The sequence below is a fragment of the Ovis aries genome, chromosome 13, assembly GCF_016772045.2.
Source record: "Ovis aries strain OAR_USU_Benz2616 breed Rambouillet chromosome 13, ARS-UI_Ramb_v3.0, whole genome shotgun sequence".
Lineage (NCBI taxonomy): Eukaryota > Metazoa > Chordata > Mammalia > Artiodactyla > Bovidae > Ovis > Ovis aries.
This window is the reverse complement of record NC_056066.1, coordinates 9,061,924-9,082,634: the sequence shown is the minus strand read 5'-3', so window position 1 is coordinate 9,082,634 and position 20,711 is coordinate 9,061,924. Positions and strand designations below refer to the sequence as shown.

Below are 20,711 nucleotides of genomic sequence, written 5' to 3'. Positions count from 1 at the left end.
TATTTTCATTTCTGAAAGGGGTTATATGTGGAAATACACAGCATTTTAAACATAATATCAGACTTCACAACTGGAAATGGAAACAATGACACCATCAAGTAGATTTTCTAAAAATAATGTCAAAGTAGATTGATCAAAAAAAAAAAAAAAAGAAAGAAAAAAGATAATATGGTTACCTAAAGACCAAGCTGGGCTTTCCAGGTGGCACTAGTGGTAAAGAACCCACTTGCCCATGCAGGGGATGTAACAGACCCAGATTCCATGCCTGGGTTGGAAAGATCCCCTGGAGAAGAGGATGACAACTCACTCCAGTATTCTTGCCTGGAGAATCCCATGGACAGAGGAGCCAGATGGGCTATGGTCCATAGGGTCACAAAGAGTAGGACACAATTGAAGTGACTTAGCACATGCACAAAGACCAAGGTGGCCCAGTGTTTAAAATCATAGGAGTCTCTGCATGACAGGAGAAGGCCAGGTAGGCAAAGGAGTTAAGTGCTGTGTTGAGCCACAACTCAACAGCTCAAGGGCTCAGGTCAGAGGATGAGCTTCTAGGTATATTGAATTTCTCTAGCTCATTTCCTGAATGAGTTTCTCCTTTTATACAATAGTCTGAAGCTGCCTAACCCCTCAAACACCAGCAGTCATCTGGGACCTGGCTAGGGCTGTGAACAGGAGAACTGGCTTCCAGCCCTCAGCTTATTTGGGAGGTAGCCACAGGGATGAAGGCTTGACTCAATTTGGAACACCACTGAAATACAGATAAAAACCTACTGAGCATGCTCACCATCTGACACAGAAAAGGTCTGCGGGAGACAGATGAGCAGGGTTCATGCACACTCAGGCCTGTCATCATAAGAAACAATATCAAATACCCATTCAGTCAGTGTGCTTGTATCAAGGCTTTCTATTTGCCAGGATCCCTGGATTTAGCAAGCACGCGCGTACACACACACACACACACACACACACACACACACACACACACACACACACACACACAGAGTTCATAGGTGAAATGACACAGTCCCTGTCCTCAAGTTCATGGAAAAGCTAATAGGTAAATCCACAATTGGAGTCAAAGCCCTGAAACTTGTAAGTTTTCCTAAGGTTGCATGGGGGGGCAGGGCGTGAGGGGAAAAAAAATTCCCCAAAGACACAACACCTGAGCAGACATGACCGGCCAAGTAAAAGGAACCTGTCATCTCAAGAAGCATGTGCTCCAAGCAGAAACAGCGCAGATCCCTGCGAAGCTGGAGCCGCTGTCAGGGACTATCTACCCTCTGGGAGATTTAAACACTTCCTGAGTTTGCTCATCATTTGATCAGATTTGCCTAATGAATTAACACCAATGTCTGTGGCGCAGAAGTGTCACCCCAGCATGGCTGTTCAGCTTTTAGCTCTCATCACATGAAAGCTCAGGAGACTAAGAGAGCTCTGGCAGGACAATGAAAAGCTCTGCTTGTTACCTCTTTACTCTTTCCTCCAACCTGGAATGCATATGGGCCTGGCACTGTGCTGCTGCTGCTGCTGCTGCTGCTGCTGCTAAGTCGCTTCAGTCGTGTCTGACTCTGTGCGACCCCATAGATGGCAGCCCACCAGGCTCCCCCATCCCTGGGATTCTCCAGGCAAGAACACTGGAGTGGATTGCCATTTCCTTCTCCAATGCATGAAAGTGAAAAGTGAAAGTGAAGTCGCTCAGTCATGTCCGACTCTTCACAACCCCATGGACTGCAGCCCACCAGGCTCCTCTGTCCATGGGATTTTCCAGGTAAGAGCACTAGAGTGGCACTGTGCTAGGGGCAAGAAAATCAAAGATGGCCAAACTGTGGACCTGCCATTTTGGTTTCCTAAAAAAAAATTAACAAGTCATTTGAGCAACAGTGTGGTAGGTTCCAAGGGAACATGGTAGGAAAAAATCCAAAATTAGACTGCAGACTTGTAAACAGTGAAAAAAGTTCTCTGAAATTGTAATTTACTGTAATTAGCTTTCCTACTGGCTCAGAGGTGAAGAATCTACCTGAGATGTAGCAGACTCAGTTTTGATCTGTGGGTCAGGAAGATCTTCTGGAGAAGGAAATGGCAACCACTCTAGCATTCTTGCCTGGGAGAGTCTATGGACAGAGAAGACTGGCAGGCTACAGTCCATGGGGTCACAAAGAGTAGGACAACTATTATCAAGAAAAAAAATGAGGCTTTCAATGGTCATGGTTATGAGTTTGAAATCCTGAGTTAGAATTCCAGCTCTGCCATTTATCTGCTGTGTGGTCTTTGAAATTTTACTTAGTATTGCTAAATCTCAGTTTCCTCATCCATAAAATAGAAGGGTTACAATGGCAACCACATAGGTTTGCTATGGTGATTCAATGAGATCATCCAAGTGAGGTGCTTAGACAAAGGATGCACTCAATTTTTCAACACGTGTGTCATTAAATATATGCATGTATGCATATGTGGTGCACACACATGAACTCAGTCATGACCAACTTTTTGCGACCGTAGCCTGCCAGGATGCAGTGTCCATGGAATTTCCCAGGTAAGAATACTGGGGCAGGTTATCATTCCCTCCTCCAGGGGATCTTCCCAACCCAGAGATCTAACCCAGTCTTTTGCATCTCCTGCATTGGCAGGCAGGTTCTTTACCAGCTGAGTGACCAGGGAACCCATATATATATATATATATATGTATGTATGTATGTATGTATGTGTGTGTGTATAAATAAATACATAGTTAGTGAAAAATCAAGCTCAAGTGGATTTGCTTCTAAAATCCTCTTGTCCTCAGCTGTCACTGGTAGACCAAACTTTACTTATTTGAAAAAGTATGGTATGGTATATTAATTCTGAACCTCAAAAGTACATCTACTGAACTCAATAGAAGAAATACAAAATGTAGAAATGGGGTTAGAATAAAATCAATCTCAATCACACACACACACACATGCACACACAGAAATAACCTCTGATGTACATACTGAAGAGGTCACACATTTCACTTAGGTCAAGGCTCTAAGTTACTGGGTAAACCAACTACAGCAAATCCCCTATGTAGGAAGGAGTTTCATTCCAAGAGTGTGTTTGTAAGTCCAACGAAGTTAGCCTAGGTACCTAACTATCACAACTAGCTGTACAGTACTGTAACATTTATAATACTTTTTACACAAATAGTACATAAAAACAAACAAACACAATAAAGAAAACATTTTTAATCTTACAGTACAGTACCTTGAAAAGTATAGTTGAAAGTTCACAACTTGAAGGTTCATTTGTAGGGACTTACTATACTCTAAAGACTTCCCTAGTGGGCCAGTGGTTGAGTCTGCCTGTCAATATCGGGGACATAGGTTTGATCCCTGGTTTGGGAAGATCTCACATGCCATGGGGCAACTAAGCCCGTGTGCCATAACAACTGAGCCTGTACTCTAGAACCCAGGAGCCGCAGCAAGAGAAGCTGCTGCAACAAAAAACCCGTGTACCACAGCTTGAGAGTAGCTCCTACTTGCTGCAACCAGAGAAAGCCCAAGGGCAGCAATGAAAATGCCACCCGGCGCAACCAAAAATCAGTGATAAAAAAGAGCTTCACAGGTAAAGGGGGTGATGTCAATCCCATTGCTGCTGCAACCACCTCATAGAATTTCTTTAACCATACATTTAATAAATCTACTAATATATTCCAGAGGATACACTTATCTCCACCCTCTACGGAAAATCATTAGTCAACTATACTTAGAAGCAAGGGATGAATTTTCTTTTTCCTTTGCCTCCTGCACAGAACGTGACTATTTGGGGGGTTCATTCACTGCTGGCAAATGGCCATTTCCTGCCTCTAGACAGAAAGGCTTAAAAGAACTTATACAAAACAGTCAAAATCCTCTGCAGACATCCAATAACTTATAAGGGAAAGAACATTTTGATGAGTTAGTGCAAATGAATCAGGACCATATGGATCCGATTTCCCTGGAGTTTAAATTTGTAAAGAGAAAAACTTCTTAGAAAAATGATCTTTGTAGATGTCACTGAACCCAGGGGAAAAACATATGAGATGATTAATCAACTTAATACATTCCCAAGTTGCCCTGTGCTTAACTGAAGCACACCCAGGTCATTTGTAGATCAATTCAGACTGTCAAACACACAGACCATCATGCTCTAATTGTTTTCAGAGCAGAATTTTGAGCAGCAGAAGATATTAAGTTGGTTAGTATTTTCAGCAATGAATTTTAGTACAACTGTTTATTTTCTAATTCCTTAAATAGTTAATTTCATCAGTGGCAGGAGATTCTGGAAACACAGTAGGTGACATGTATCTGCATATCCAGGGGCCAATCCACAGGTAGGTGGTGTAAACAGGCTCCCATGTGGGACAACATGGTACCAGTCAGAAAACACATTCCTTGTAGCCTACTAAATGGTGGCCTCATGCCCAAGGAGAACTAATTTGCTTCACGTGACTGGGTGCTTTATTCTCAAAACGTTTTTCAGAAACCAATATAACTGTACAAGATCCAAGAGACAGACTCGTCATCTGTATGTAATACTCAAATAATCATTCAGTTGTGTATGTTAATGACTTTTACTAACTTATTAAATACATCTCATGCATAGAGGCATTTGAATACGTATCCAGAGACAATGATTACTATAAATAAGATTTCGGAAAGGTATTAAAAGTGCTTTCTTAAGGAAATAAAAGCCCTTACTATATGTAGGGTGCCACGGAAACCTAGCTAGCAAATCCTATGAATATTTAACATGAGTAAAGGTGATATATTATATATAGACATGATCAACATTGTTTATTTGTCAACTCATGTCAAAGGGGATTACCGGATGGAAGAAACAAGTGTCTATCAGTGAGAAGGCTATGGTGGCTACTCTGGAACCTTCTAGACAATACATTCCCATCAAGTCTCCTAAATCCCTTGTTAGAAGGTCTGTTGTTCGCTGGTTTAGAGAGAGTTTTACTCTCACAGTTCTCAGAAGATCTTTTTCCACATTGAAGAGAATAAATATGAGCTTGCACCATAGTATTTTCTAACTGGAAAAAAATCTATGAGAGTTACTGGTCTAATCAACCACTGACTGGAGAAATGTTTTAAAATAATAGGCTGCTGTCCTCCCAGATATGGCAATAGAGTAGATTTAGGCTATGGTGCTGGTATATGATTTAATCATTTTCCCAGAAGACTTTTACCTTATTTTACAGATAAAGAACAGGCCTAGAACGGCTACAGCCTCTCTTGCAATCTCCTTATTCCCAGGTCAGTGTCTTACTGACAAGCTCAGCCATGCCTGGGTCATTAGGGAGTTTCTCCAGTGTATAATCAGGCAGGAAATAGAGCCCAGACCAAGCAAAGATCAACAGGCTCGAAGCAGCCAACATTTACGTTGAAAAATAAATGCAGCTGAGTTTTTCTTATGCCTTATTCAGGCTCTAAATTTCAGCACATAAAATGAAATTTTCACATGGGCACAATTAATCTTTAAACTTTTTTAGGAAGGCCCTACATTAGAAACTAACATGTCTCTCAATAAGCTCAACAAAGCTCGTTTTTCCTGCAGTTTTAAGAGAAGCTGCCGGAGTTTTCAAAGTCCCCATTGAGCAAGAGATGAAGTTGTTGGCTAACGTTTAGGAGCAATGTCAGAGAAGCAGTAACAAGCAAGTCCTTATGGACTAGCATTACACTGATTCAGAAGGAAGCTAAGACGTTTGTGAGAATCTCGACCAACTGGAAGAAGAGTGAATTTATATTTATCTCACACCAAGGTTTATTATAAAACTCAAAATAAATCACCTCATTTAAAATCTCTTATTTACATCTTTTTTTTTTTCCTTTAACAGAGTGCACATAGCAGAAGCTACGGGCACAGGAAGCACCTCCTCACTATCAGACATCACTTGCTCTGGTGCCCAGCAGGGCGCGTGTCAGGGGTTGCAACCCTTGCTGCAGAACCGAGTCTAAGATCAGTACGTCAGGATCTACCTTCCTTGCCTCAGGCCTTCAAAACCTGGATCACAGACGTGAATGCTTCATTCTGACCAGGTTTTAGTAACTTGGATTCACCACAAGTTTAAGAACCCAGATATCCTCCAATATCGTTTCTGTTCTCTGCTTCAAGGAAATAGCCTCCTCATTGAAAGTTAGGGGCTCCCTGGTGTGGACTGAAGATGCCACAGCTTTCTTCTCTACCCTCAAGTTTCTATATGATGAGACTTCCTAAGAATCTTTAAACAGAAATAAGAAGAAGTTGATCTGATTGAGCAGGTCACGTTAGCAAGTCTTTCTATCACTAAGCTCACAATCTGCCTCCTCCATATCTCCAGATCAGTCTATAACTCAGCTGATTTGCATGTTCATAGGTCCACACTCTTTGGAAGTTTCTTCTATTGTGTTTTTGTTTAAGTGTCAAAGAGATTGAAGTACTGGTAGCTTTGGCATATCTACTCCTGTTTCTTACCATAATGAATGGCCATGTCACTGTCAAAGAGGTGCAGTTTCCACAGAAAAGTAAAAGTGTTAGCCGCTCAGCCCTGTCTGACTTTATGCAACCCCATGGACTATAACCCACCAGGTTCCTCTGTCCCGGAATTCTCCAAACAAGAATACTGGAGTGGGTTGCCATTTCTTTCTCCAGGGGATCTTCCAGACTCAGGGATTGAACCTGGGTTTCCTGCATTGAAGGTGGATTTTTTTTACCATCTGAGCCACCACAGAAGCAACTTCCACAGGGGCCACCCTTAAATCCAAATGTGTTAGGAAAAACAATGAGATGGCTACAAATCTGGCCACAGTTTCCATATGAAACTGAGATCTGGCTGGGAACATTGCCTCTCAGAGGCAAATCATTTAACTTCACAAGAATGAGAAAGTATCTTTCTTGTTCTTGCCTGAATTAAGCTCGATGATGGTGGCAGGATTGCTGATTTTCCATTCAATCATAGCAGCACATGAATCCTATTCAATTAAGGTGGAGAGCAAGGCAAAGGGTTGTTTTTCCCTCCCTACTCAGCAAGAAGGAAGGCACACACTTCCAGCTTATGAAAACGGCAGTAGAACGTCCTTAAGTAGAGCCTCTCAGTGTCATTTTTATCCCTGTGTCAGATGTAGATCCAACCACATGCTCAGAGGTTTATTTTCTATTTATAAAAATGCCACATCATTTGGATAATCAGCAGATTTAATTTCATAAGGAGTTTTAAAGGTTGTCTATTTTGAAATCACTATATAATCCAGATCATTTACAGAAAAGCAACAGGGTGGGCCCTTCTCCTACACTAAATGGGTCAAGGTCGTTAGAGACACCCATATGGAAATTAAGAATCGTCTTAAAGGCATCAGAGAGCATGTGAGAATGATGCTTGATATTTGGTATATCACCTGGAGAATCAGACAGGACAAAACCTTCTTTTGGCCTGACTATGCCATGATGACCTGAGCAAAGACATGACTGTGGCTGTATCAGTGAGGTTGTTCCAGAAGACGACACCAGTGGTGATGGATTCTGGAGCTGGAAGAGACTTGGCCCACATTCCCCATTTTACAGATAAAGAGTACAGACAGATGGCTTTAATTGTCCATATTTACACAGCAGAGTTGGAGTAGGAAATGGCAACCGCCTCCAGTATTCTTGCCTGGAAAGTTCTGGGGTCAGAGGAGTCTGGTGGGATACAGTGCATATGGGGTTACCAAGAGTTGGATGTAACTGAGCATGCATGCACCCACACATACAAGAGAGTAATCTGATTAGAACCCACATTTTTCTTCTGACTTTTAATCCAATGTTCTACTTTTTATATCAATCTGCCTCTTTGAGACAATAATAGCCAGGGTTGAGTCGCACCCTACCTTCACCCATCCAACTTCCTGAAGCCGTGTTCCATTTTGACTCCATGAAGGTGGAGAGGAGCTACTGCTACACGGTGGCCTCCCTGATACAACCCTGCAGGTGTGGAAGATGTCCTGTAGCCTCACGGACTTCCAAGTCATATTTTGTAAAGAGATCCATCTTATTTCAAAAACACAAATTCCAATTGTAGGAACATTCTGCTCATATCATCTTAGCAGACTTACTCCCTTTTAAAGAACTGTTCACTTAAGTACTAATTACAGAGAATCTCTGCTTCACCTGTCTCATACTATTTACTCTTGGCTTTTACTCAGTACTGGCTTCCAATAAAACTTACATGTTTCTTTACCTCGAGGTTACAGTAAAGAGGAAGATACAGCCATCAGCAAAAACAAGCTGATGATTTCCCCCTTCATGAAAGTACTGAAAGGCTGTATTTTTAAAAGAGTTCTTACTCACTTTGCTATTAAGAGCAAACACTCAAAGTATTTTTCTGACCCAATGCATTTGAAAAATCTGGAATAATTCTACTGAAAGCAGTAGTTCAACATAAGATGAGTTCTGCGAAAGGGGTAAACTACTTAAAACATGCAGCTTTGGGAAACAAACCTCCAAATAATTCCCAACTGTCCCTTTTCTCTAGCTGAGAATTATTAGCTTGAGTGGTAGATACTAAAATGAGAGGTCAGTTTTGCTAAAATATATCAACATTTTTGATTCTTCACTCAGGGCAGCAAAATGGGCTCTTTGACTCTGTTAACTACTCAATGATCAGTAACATCTTTAGCAAAATATCCTCTTAAGGTAACCCCTCCCCCCTAGCCAAAAAACAAAACAAAACAAAACAAAACATGGCAGGGAACATGGCCACTGGCAGCTCCTGAGCCCCAGCTCTCTCTGCTCCGTTGCTAAAGTGGGTCCTCAGTTTCCTTTCCCAACACCAGTTTGGATCACTAACTAAAGCAGCACAGTTTGTATTAGTCCACCTATTGTGTTTCTTGATCGATGGGAATAGGATGATGAAGCCTGGAGACAACAGCAAGAGGTTCTAATTTCTGGCTGCACAACTTGGGGGTGTCTGTTGGGAACAGATGCTAAAACAGTGTGGGGATGCAGAGGGAAGTGCATTTGCACACTTGGTGAGCTCTCAGGTGGGGTCTATGGTGACACCCAGCACTTGAACACTATCTCCCACCAAGAAAGGCAGAAGCTGCCTTGGGACATTGCTTTTACTGTAACAATGGGTATTTAGAATCACACAATCAAGAGATAAAACTCATATCCAGCCACTCATGAAACTGCTTGTCACAAACTTCAACCAAGACAATGTGAGGATGAAGTATGCATATGAATGGGCGGAGAGTGAGTGAGTGAATGAGTGTTTATGTATATGAAAGAGGAGGGAAAGAAGGGAGGGATGGAGGGAAGGAGGAAGGAAGATGGAGGGAGAGAGAAAAATTGTTTCCAAGTCCTGAGGGTTCCTGAAGCTCAAAAGGAACATGGCACATGTGCAAAGTCTGCAAATACTTTTCTTCCATTATGTCAGAGACGATAAGCATCATGGCTTCCACCTGAAGACCGGGCCTGGACTAGTCAAAGGATACATTTTAATAGCAGCCTATTATGATGATGGGTGTTATTACCATAATCACATTCCTGCAACAGAATGTGATGATTTTAAGATGGAATTTATTTTTTTTAATACACACATCTTAAGCTTAAATTGTTCCAGAAACTGAGGCCTGCATAGATGTTCAAATGATACTTCTAGACATAAAAAGACACCCCCCAGGGAGAACCCCAGGCAACACCTCTGGCTTCTTGCAGATCTCTGCATGTCAACCACATCTCTGTCTCCTGCAGAACTGAAAGACAATGCATTGCTTTGCATTTCTGTAAACAACCGTCCACAGGAATTGAAACTTGGTGTGAAGGATATAATTTTCTCATCAGAAATGTAAACATCATTTCATGTTTCATTTAAGCCCTCCTATTAACAACCACACACACAGATCCTAAGGTGTTCTATGTCAGTGACATAAGGCAGGCCCTGCAGTATTTTTTTTTTTTTTCTTGGTGATCCATAATGTGATTCTGAAATAAAAGTGACAAACAATTTTTAACACTGCATATGTTCAAAGACCTCTGCCAAGAAGGGGAAAAAATAGTCTTGGCGTCAGAAGCTGAAGTATGACACTTCCTCTGTGATCTGTGAGGAGGAAAGGAGTGGCCGCGTCCCTGATCTTGTCAAGTTAACAGCAGGACGGCAGATGAAACTTTCAGGAAGCTGAAGCACGTAGCTTCAGTGGATTCCCAGTTCTATGCTCTGGGGGAGAGGAATGTGTTCACCTTTTTCCATACTTTGCGGATTGTGTGTCTGCAATGCTGGAAGGCAGGGAGGAGGATGCTGAAACCAGAGACCAATATCTTAACTTCTAAAGAACACCAAGGATGAGACCAAAACTAGTTCTGTTCTCTGACTGCCAGCAGTTGTCTTGAGGCCTAGACTATACTGGGTAAGGTCTGGGACCTCAGCTTGCAACAAGTGCCGAGCTGGGCACCTGGCTAGGTATCACACAACATCTCGGAATGGCCTGCCTCAACTGTAGGCAAACTACCCAAAGTGACAAACAGCAATACCCAGGTCTGTTTCCCTTGGAAGGCACAGAGCAAACAACTTAAATGACAAGCAGATAATATTTAACATTCTCGACAGCAATTTGTTGGTGCTAAAAGCACAGTTAAAAAGTATTATATGTTAGGCAAAGGTCCAAACTCTGCAGGCGATGAGCAAAAACCTCTACCGTCCTCCTACACAGAAGAAAACCAACTGATTTTGAAAATGTAGACCTGGGGCTCCTCCATGTCAATGATACCCAAGTCAAGCCAAGTGCCCATGGAAGGTCTGCAAAGGTAAACCAAAGGTTGCAGCATTGAATTGTTCCCACGGCAGAACAGGGTGATGGCTTGTGGAGGAGGGGTCTATGGGCAGGATAGGGGAGATGAGGGAATTCCCATGAAGTAAATTATTGGGGAAGATTTCTGGAAAACTGCCATCCTCACCTCAAAGATCCGCAGAGAGGCAGTTAGGGCCTGGTCTCAGGTGAACCACAACCTCCGCTCTGAACAATGGCTGCCCAAGGCCGGAGCTTTAATGAGAGCTCCCAGAATGCTATGCTTCTGCTCAGCTATCTGCTGCTTTATCACTGGCAGAGGGGTAGGCTTCAGGTCTGTGTCACACTGTAACTGAGGCCTGGTTACTATCAGAGGGTTTCCAGATTGCAAGTGTCCTGGACATCCACTGATGTTCTGGCTCAAAATCTTCATCCTAGGTGCCTTACTGCCTAAGATAGTTTCTTGGAAGCCTTAACCACAAGCCCTCTAGGCTGTAGGATGGTTACTCCCTTGGGGTATTTGAAATCACTGAACATGGCCTCCATAATGGGCAAATGGCTCACAACATCAAGCCATTTGTAGCTTTTACAAGTGAAAGACATCCTATTCTTCTGCTACCTATGGAAAAACTGACAAATACAGACATTGCTCTGGAGACTGGTACCCAGAAGGCAGATGAGTCCCCAGGGTGGACCAACAGAACAGGCCCTGTAGAAACACCATTTAGCCTAACTTCCAGATAGGAAAGGGGAACCTCCGAGCTGTGCAGTGAGGAAATCACTATTTCACGAGGAACAATATTTTTAGATGGTGTGAGAAATGAGGAATGCATGAAGCTGCGGACCATAACACGGGGCAGTCTCCCCAAGGCAGACATCTGGGCCGCATTTCTGCCGCTCATTTCCATAGGGCCCCTTGTTTTGCTCACTTGTCTCTTTAAGAAAGTTTCTACTTGAAAAAAATGGGTGCTTCTGGAAGGGTTACCATGCCACATGCTGTCAACTTTTTATAGTCAACTCTGACATGCTTTTCTCTTGATTTTCTGAACTTGTGAGTTCTTAATTCTTGATTAAGCTGAAAATGCCAGTGGGTAATCTCCACTCCTCATTGCCCACCTCACGTCTGATCTCTGGGTCTCCCTGCCTCGCACATTATCTCTGCATCCTGATTTCCATCTCCTTATGTTTCTGGTCTTTGTTTAAGATAATCCATCTCTCTGGTCTTCCCAGAGCAATAATTCAACTCTCAGTAGTGAATATTCTCTTTTGTTTTCTCAATTTTTCAGTCAGAAGTCATTATATTTCTTAGTTTTGGTGGGTCACCAATATGCCCTAATTATATCCTCTTGAGAATTCACCTTCCTGTTTTTAAGAAAGTGCTGCTCCATCTCTTCCGTTTGAGCCACTGCAGTCAGAGTCAACTGCACTATTAATATTTGTTCAGCTGGGCTCCAGGTCCCTGAGGCCCCTTAAATATGTGGTGACAAGAGCACCCTCAGAGCCTAAACTGCAGGCAAGTGAAGCAAGCTGATGGTGGATGAACAGAACATGCTTTTCCCAGTCCCACCCCTGGGCCCAGGTGTACCAGTCAGCCCTCTCAATGTGGGAATGTGTGATTTGTGTGACAGGACAGAATCAAATCAACTGTTCTGAAAAACAAACAAACAAACAAACAAAAAAAACTGTATGTTAAACCCGACGCCCTTGCCCCCTTTTCCACCATCACTGTGTTCCCAGCAACATTTGTCTCCTGCATGGGTTTACTGCAGCGCCCCCTTAATCAGTCTTCCCCTTTGTACTCAGACATTTTTCAAGTCCATTCTCCAAGTAGCAACCAGACTTTGGTCATTCTCTAGGTGAATCTGCTCATGCTACTCCTTGTCCCAAACCCTCAACAATTTCCCATTAAAAGCCTTAGCAAAAAAGTCAAAGTCTCTCCATGAAACCACAACATTTCCATCTGACCCCTGACGGTCTGTCCAAATTTGTCTCCTGCTATTCTTTTATCTCTTTGTTCCACCACACTCTCTCTCTTATTGTACTTGCAAACAGTAAACTTTCTCCCCTCAGGGTCCGCCTCTTGCTTTCTCTCCGTGTGGAATGTCCTTCCTGAAGACCTCTTGTGTGGCTTGGCTTCCCATCATCCAAACCTTCATCCCAACGTGATGTCCTCAATACAATCTCTACATTCTGCAAAAGTGCTTCCCTGGTGGCGCAGAGGTTAAAGTGTCTTCCTGCAATGCAGGAGATTTGGGATCGATTCCTGTGTTGGGAAGATCCCCTGGAGAAGGAAATGGCAACCCACTGCAGTATTCTTGCTTGGAGAACCCCATGGACGGAAGAGCCTGGTGGGCTACAGTCCATGGGGTCGCAAAGAGTTAAAACCACATTCCCCGAGAACCCACTATGCAATTACTTGGTTTTACTTTGTACTCTTTGAGATATTCTATTTATTTTTTTAACTTAGATTTCTCTTTTCCTAGACTATGAACATCATAAGAAAATGTATTTTTTTTCAGCATTCTGTCTCTAGTATTAGCAAAGTGTCTGGTTTTGAGTGAGACTCAACATATAAACATCAAAAGAGTGAATTAATGAATAAATAGCTTAAACAATCAGGATGCCAAAAGAATACTGCCATGAAGAGACAACTGAAAAAGTCCTTAACCTAGTTTGTCAACAGAGCAAAAAATACATCAAAATATTGCTAGATAATCCATTTGTATAGCTTTTATCTATGCCGCACAACTTATAATTCATTTATTAGGCAAAACCTGACTTGTTGAAATTAAATTAGCTGATGCATATTTAGGGAGCTTCTTGAAAAAGCATTCACATATGCTGTTTAAAGTTGTAATGACAATAACTAAGTTATGTTTCTTAATCCAAATTATGTAGATTCCCTACAATGAATCTAAGACATGAGCATGGAAAGAATAAGACAGCAAAAGAATGAACTCAAAGAGAGTAGGCTAGTAAGGAGATCAGAGCAGGAAAAAAAAAAAAAAACCACACATTAGGTGGGAAAGCTAAGCTAACAAGTATCTAAAAAAACAAAACAAAACAAAACAACACCTCTCTGAATTATTTAACTAGGGAGACTCCATCAGAAAAATGTGTCAGTGAGGTATAGACGTGACCAACATGCTTGTTCCTCCTCATTACTTATGTTTTATGTAGTTATGTGTATTCCCATCACATGCCAAGATGGCTCATGGGGATTTCCAGTGTGGGAAATGTCCTTGGATTATTACTTTACTGGAAATGATGGATTCACACCAATACGCACGCTCATTTACCAGTTTTCAACTCATGAAACACTACATTTTTCCCAAGCAGATGGGTCTTCACTATGACTGAGAGAAATATTGAAGAGTACCAGCTTTCAAAGGAACTGAACGTCTCTCCTAGCCTCAGGAGCATTCCAAGGAGGAATGGCTCTTAGCATCAGGAGAGGCAGGTCAGACTCTTGGCTCTGAGATGCTGAAGTTTTGAGTTTGTCATTTAACCATTTGATTCCAGATGAAGATAAAGATAGCAATACCTACCCTACATGTTCTGCAAGATTGTTGTGAAAATAATACATGTCAAATAAATGTTTTGGAAACTGTCTATTTTGGTTTAATTTTTACTCTGCATCTTTGAGGTTATTGTGTGTGTGTGTGTGTGTGTGTGTGTGTGTGTGTGTGTGTGTATCATTACCCATTCCTTTTTATTGAGTAGGATTTTTTATTATATGTATATACTACAATTTTTAATCCATTTACCTGTTGATGGACATTTGAGTTGTTTCAGTTTTTGGTTATTATGAGTAAGCTGCAATGAACACTTGTGTACAAGTCTTTATGTGCTTTGTTTCTCTTGGACTTGCTGGGCCTTATGGTAGTTTTATGTTTAGCTATTTAAGAAACTGCCAGTTTTCCAAAGTAGCTATACTTTTTATAGCCCTGAAAGCATGCATGAAGTTCTAGTTGCTCTATAATCTTGCCAACACTCGGTATTGTCAATACAGTTGACCATTGAACAGCAAGTGTTTGAACTGCAAGGATCCATTTACAAGTAAATTTTTTTCAACTGTATGCATCACAGTACTGTGCTACCCACAATTGCTTGGATCCACAGATGCAGGATCTTCCAGGGTTAACTCTAAGTTACATTCAGACTTTCAACTGCTGGTTTCAGATTTTTACATGCAGATATCAACAGAGAGTTGGTGCCCTAACCCTTGGGTTGTTCAAGAGTCAACTGTATTTTGAAGTTTAGCTATTCTAATGTGTGCGTTGTAGTATTTTATTATGGTTTAAATTTGCATTTCCCTGATAACTAAAGATACTGAACTTTTTTTTTTTCATATGTTTATTGGACATGTCTATGTCTTTTGTAAAGCATCTGTTCAAATAATTTGTTAAACTTGTTTTTTAAAGTATGCTAATTTCCAAATATTGAGGGATTTTTCAGCTTTTATCTGATACTGATCTCTGTTCAAAATTTGATTCTGTTCAGAGAACACACTCTATAAAATCTTAAGCCCTATTAAGTTTTGAGACTTGTTTTGAGACCTAGAATATGGTCTACTTTGGTTATTATTTCATTTGCACTTGTAGTGAATGTACATGTTGCTGTTGTCAGAATGTTCTCCAGATGTTAACTAGGTCAAGTTGTTTGACAGTGTTATATACATATTTTATATTCTTACTGATTTTCTGTCTACTTTCTATTAATTATTTGGAACACAGTCTTGAATTATCCAGCTATAACTGAGAGTGTATCTATTTATTCTTTCAATTAAAAATTCCTTCTTTTGTTTCATGTATGATGCCATTCAGTTACTGGATGTAAACATTCTAGACTTAATATCTCTTCTTGATGAATCAAACCCTTTATCATTATGAAAAGTCCCCCTAATCTCTGGTAATATATCTTATTCCAATATCTTCCTTCTCTGATATTATTATATCACTCAGATTTCTTATATTTACTTTTACATGGATATATATTTTGCCATCCTTATACTTTTATCCTATGTTTGTCTATATTTTTTTGCATAGCTAATTGCCTCATTTATGCATTCCTTTTTTTTAAACTTTACAATATTGTACTGGTTTTGCCATACATCAAAGTTATCCTCTAAATTGAAGTTGTCCTACATACACCTTTTAAAAGCAAGAGGAAAAGAAAAAGCAAGCACCAAAATGGGTATGTCTGACCACATGGTCTTCTACTTGAGATCAACAATTTTCATACCTGTTTTAAAAATGCTGAAATCAGAGTAGTTAGCAAAAATGACACTGCTGTTTATTTAAATACAGAAAAGCCAAGAGCTCTCATTAGGAAACTCCCATAGTCTCTTTCCATACCCAGACATTTCCAAATAATCTGTTTCCTACCAAAGGAGAAAGCTAAATTCACGGGCCATCATAAATGGAACAAAATACTCTACAGTACTCATGAGCAAATGAGGACAAAGCCAAAATCATAAGAAAAATGTACAATATTGTGTGTTGTCTGAAACCTATTTGCTGTTATATGTTAATCACTGAACCTCTAAAATCCAAGCCTCCATAGCATATTTACTTATTGTGTTCCTTGGTTTACTTGAATAATCCTTTTACACATCACTGCATATATCCTGAAGATCTTATTAAATAAGTAGAAAAACAGGCATGATGTACAATGATGGAAATATTCAGTTTCATTAAAAAAAATCCCCATCATGATGATTTAGCGCAATTAGTCAAACCCACTCCAATATCACACTCAGAGGTTGTTTTAAAGATTGGTAATATATAAAGTGATCTTAGATTACTGAAAAAAATTAACAAACATCAGAAATCCCCTATCAACAAAGGTAACTCCTTCAGGAAAACAGAACCAGACGATCCCTGAATTTTTCATCTTAATGAAACCAACCCAGTTCTTTTATGCAAAAACCCACTTTTTTCTAACGAAGCAAAAATGAGATCATGGCTAAATAAATCTGACCATTTTGCCCATCTTCACCACCAAAACCAATCAACCTCATGCCGTCAGTCAATAATTACAGAAAGAGAATCACCCATCTTTGGCTCAATGACTAGGTCTACTGGATACTTATGGAATAAATGTATCTGCCTTTTCAAAACTGAGGATCAAATCACAGCATCTTATATGTTCACTGACTGTGTTCCCCTACCTCGTGCTGATTCTTGGCCAGCCATTCCTTAATGGTGCTAAGGGCGATGACTGCAGCAGGCTCGTTTGGAAAACCTAAGTGAAAAGAAGAAAAAGACAATTTTTTTTTTTTAAAGGCAAAGGTGATAGAGAGTCAGTCATGGATGGATATGGGTTTTTTCCTCATTTAGTCAACATTCAATCCAACCATTTAGTACTGAGCAAGGCAGACCCTAGTAAGTGGTCTACACACTCTAAAATTCACATCACAGGAGATGAAGTCTGCAATGCTATATACAAGAACACTGGTCCTACACCCATCTAGAGCAAGAAGGGCAATAGAGAACTAATTGTCTCTTCAGTTGTATGGTTATCTATTAAAAAGAATTTACAATTGCTTAACGGTTTTCACAACATTTTCATATAATTTTCTCATAAAGTTCAGTTTGGTTACTCAGTTGTGTCCAATTCTATGTGACCCCATGGACCGCAGCACACCAGGCCTCCCTGTCCATCAGGAACTTCCAGAGCTTACTCAAATGCATATCCATTGAGTCAGTGATGCCATCCAAGCAACTCAATCTCTGTCATCCCCTTCTCCTCCCTCCCTCAGTCTTTCCCAGCATTAGGGTCTTTTCAAATGAGTCAGCTCTTCGTATCAGGTGGCCAAAGTATTGGAGTATCAGCTTCAACATCAGTCCTTCCAGTGAACACCCAGGACTGATCTCCTTTTAGGATGGACTGGTTGGATCTCCTTGCAATCCAAGGGACTCTCAAGAGTCTTCTCCAACATCACAGTTCAAAAGCGTCAATTATTTGGTGCTCAGCTTTCTTCACAATCCAACTCTTACATCCATACATTACTACTGGAAAAACCATAGCCTTGACTAGATGGACCTTTGTTGGCAAAGGAATGTCTCTGCTTTTTAATATGCTGTCTAGGTTGGTCATAACTTTCCTCCCAAGGAGCAAGCATCTTTTAATTTTATGGCTGCAGTCACCATCTGCAGGGATTTGGGGGCCCCCCAAAATAAAGTCGGCCACTATTTCCATTGTTTCCCCATCTATTTGCCATGAAGTGATGGGACCAGATGCCATGATCTTAGTTTACTGAATGCTGACCTTTAAGCCAACTTTTCACTCTCCACTTTCACTTTCATCAAGAGGCTCTTTAGTTCTTCACTTTCTGCCATAAGGGTGGTGTCATCTGCATATCTGAGGTTATTGATATTTCTCCCAGCAATCTTGATTCCAACTTGTGCTTCCTCCAGCCCAGCATTTCTCATGATGTACTCTGCATATAAGTTAAATAAGCAGGGTGACAATATACAGCCTTGACGTACTCCTTTCCCTATTTGTAACCAGTCTGTTGTTCTATGTCCAGTTCTAACTGTTGCTTCTTGACCTGCATATAGATTTCTCAAGAGGCAGGTCAGATGGTCTGGTATTAACATCTCTTTCAGAATTTTCCACAGTTTGTTGTGATCCACACAATCAAAGTCTTTGGCATAGTAAATAAAGCAGAAATAGATGTTTTTCTGGAATTCTCTTGCTTTTGATGTTGGCAATTTGATCTGTGGTTCCTCTGCCTTTGGGAGAGGGTGGGATGATATGGGAGAATGGCATTCTAACATGTATACTATCATGTAAGAATTGAATTGCCAGTCTATGTCTGATGCAGGATACAGCATGCTTGGGGCTGGTGCATGGGGATGACCCACAGAGATGTTATGGGGAGGGAGGTGGGAGGGGGGTTCATGTTTGGGAACACATGTAAGAATTAAAGATTTTAAAGTTTAAAAAATAAAAAACTAAAAAAAAAAAAAATATGACCAGTCTGAACATCCAAAAGTTCACAGTTCACATATTGCTGAATCCTGTCTTGGAGAATTTTGAGCATTACTTTGCTAGTGTGAGAGATGAGTGGAATTGTGCAGTAGTTTGAGCATTCTTTGGCATTGCCTTTCTTCGTGATTGGAATGAAAACTGACCTTTTCCAGTCCTGTGGCCACTGCTGAGTTTTCCAAATTTGGTGGCATATTGAGTGCAGTGCCATAACAGCATCAACTTTTAGGATTTGAAATAGCTCAACTGGAGTTCCATCACCTCCACTAGCTTTGTTTGTAGTGATGCTTCCTTAGCTTCCTTCCCACTTGACTTCATATTCCAGGATATCTGGCTCTAGGTGAGTGATCACACCATTGTGATTATTTGGGTCATGAAAATCTTTTTTGTACAGTTCTTCTGTGTATTCTTGCCGCCTCTTCTGAATATCTTCTGCTTCTGTTAGTTCCATACCATTTCTGTCCTTTATTGAGCCCACTTTTGCATGAAATGTTCCCTTGGTATCTCTAATTTTCTTGAAGGGATCTCTAGTCTTTCCCATTCTACTGTTTTCCTCTGTTTCTTTGCACTGATCACTGAGGAAGGCTTTCTTATCTCTCCTTGCTATTCTTTGGAACTCTGCATTCAAATGGGTATATCTTTGCCTTTCACTTCTCTTCTTTTCAAGATGTTATATTAAAGTCTATTACCCTCGGTTGACAAATCAAATAAATTCAGGTCAGAGACCGCATGTGGTGGACTCAGGGTAACATAGTCAGCAGCCCTCCATCAATGAGCTGGCACGAGACAGGGTGAGAAACTGGTCACATAGTCAAACCACTGAAAGATATTGTACAAATTCAAGGCAGGCAATGCCTGCTCCATTTAAAGCCATTGGAAATGCCAACATGAAAGGACCTGATTTTATAGTACAGGTTTGGTTTTAGAAGGGCAGGAAGAATGATGCACTTATAACACATCAATGAGCATGAGCACGCATAATCAGAGTTTCTAAAACTCATCCTGTAGTGTATGTAAACAAACACATTCAAGAACTCACAGAATCATCAGACGTTCTGCCAATAGAGATAAATGTGAGGGTATAACCTTATAAGTTACTCATTTATGGGGCAGAAAGGAGAGATGGGAGTGACTCCTACTAAAACTCAAGCTCACCACTGCCTTTCTAGTCACAAAAGTCTGTAGCCCTTCACTCAGTCTTCATCTTCTTTGGTATTAAATGTTTTTAACTCGTTTTTCATATTTCAGTGTCTCTTCCCTCCTGATTTTTTTTTTTAAATCTTTGAAGTGTTTTAAAGTATATAGTTTAGCAGTTTTTATGTCCACAAACTTGCGCAGTCATCATCACTAATCCCAGGATATTTTCACCATCCAAAAAATAAGCTCTGTACTCATTACTCTCCCCAATCTCACCTCTCCCTCAGCTCCTGGCAAGTACTAATCTACTTTGTCTCTAGAGATTTGTATATTCTACTCCTGGATTTTCTTTTTTCTATCTTTTGGTTACACTGCACAGCATATGGGATCTTAGTTCCCCAACCAGGGATTGAACCCTGCTGCCCGCGCCCCCCCCTCCCCGCCCCCCACCACTGGAAAGAATATATTCTAGTAGTTCTAACGGTTTAAATACTAATGGTTTAAATCTCAGTGGACTTTCTGAGAAAATGTGAGAGAGAAATAAAAGAGGACTTGTTTGCCCCCACTTCCAAAAGTAAGTGTTGCTTTTCTAATTAAGTCTCTACATGCTTTGTGAAAGAGTATAGAAGGAAAGGGACCAAAATAAAGCAGTGCCAAGCTCCACTTGGTCACTGTCACCGGGGAGAGAGAACCCTGCAATATGAAAACCAGTGCACACGTTCTGAAACTTGCAGATTCGTTTATGGCATTTAGGATTATGGCTTTCTTGCACATTGTTTCACTTTCCTTAAATGAAGTCTTCAAAATGTAAAACTCTAAAAATGAGAAAAGCCTGTTTGT

General features: G+C 40.8%; 1 protein-coding gene across 2 annotated transcripts in view; it reads right to left on the bottom strand.

Moving 5' to 3' along the window:
- The window catches only part of MACROD2 (mono-ADP ribosylhydrolase 2), a 2,324,156-nt gene that overhangs the window by 621,831 nt on the left and 1,681,614 nt on the right, over positions 1–20,711 (bottom strand). For both annotated transcript variants that reach the window (XM_027976486.2, XM_042230293.1), the window contains exon 8: positions 16,912–16,985. In XM_027976486.2, the coding sequence (XP_027832287.1) occupies positions 16,912–16,985 (74 nt within the window). The remainder of the gene's footprint in view (positions 1–16,911; positions 16,986–20,711) is intronic.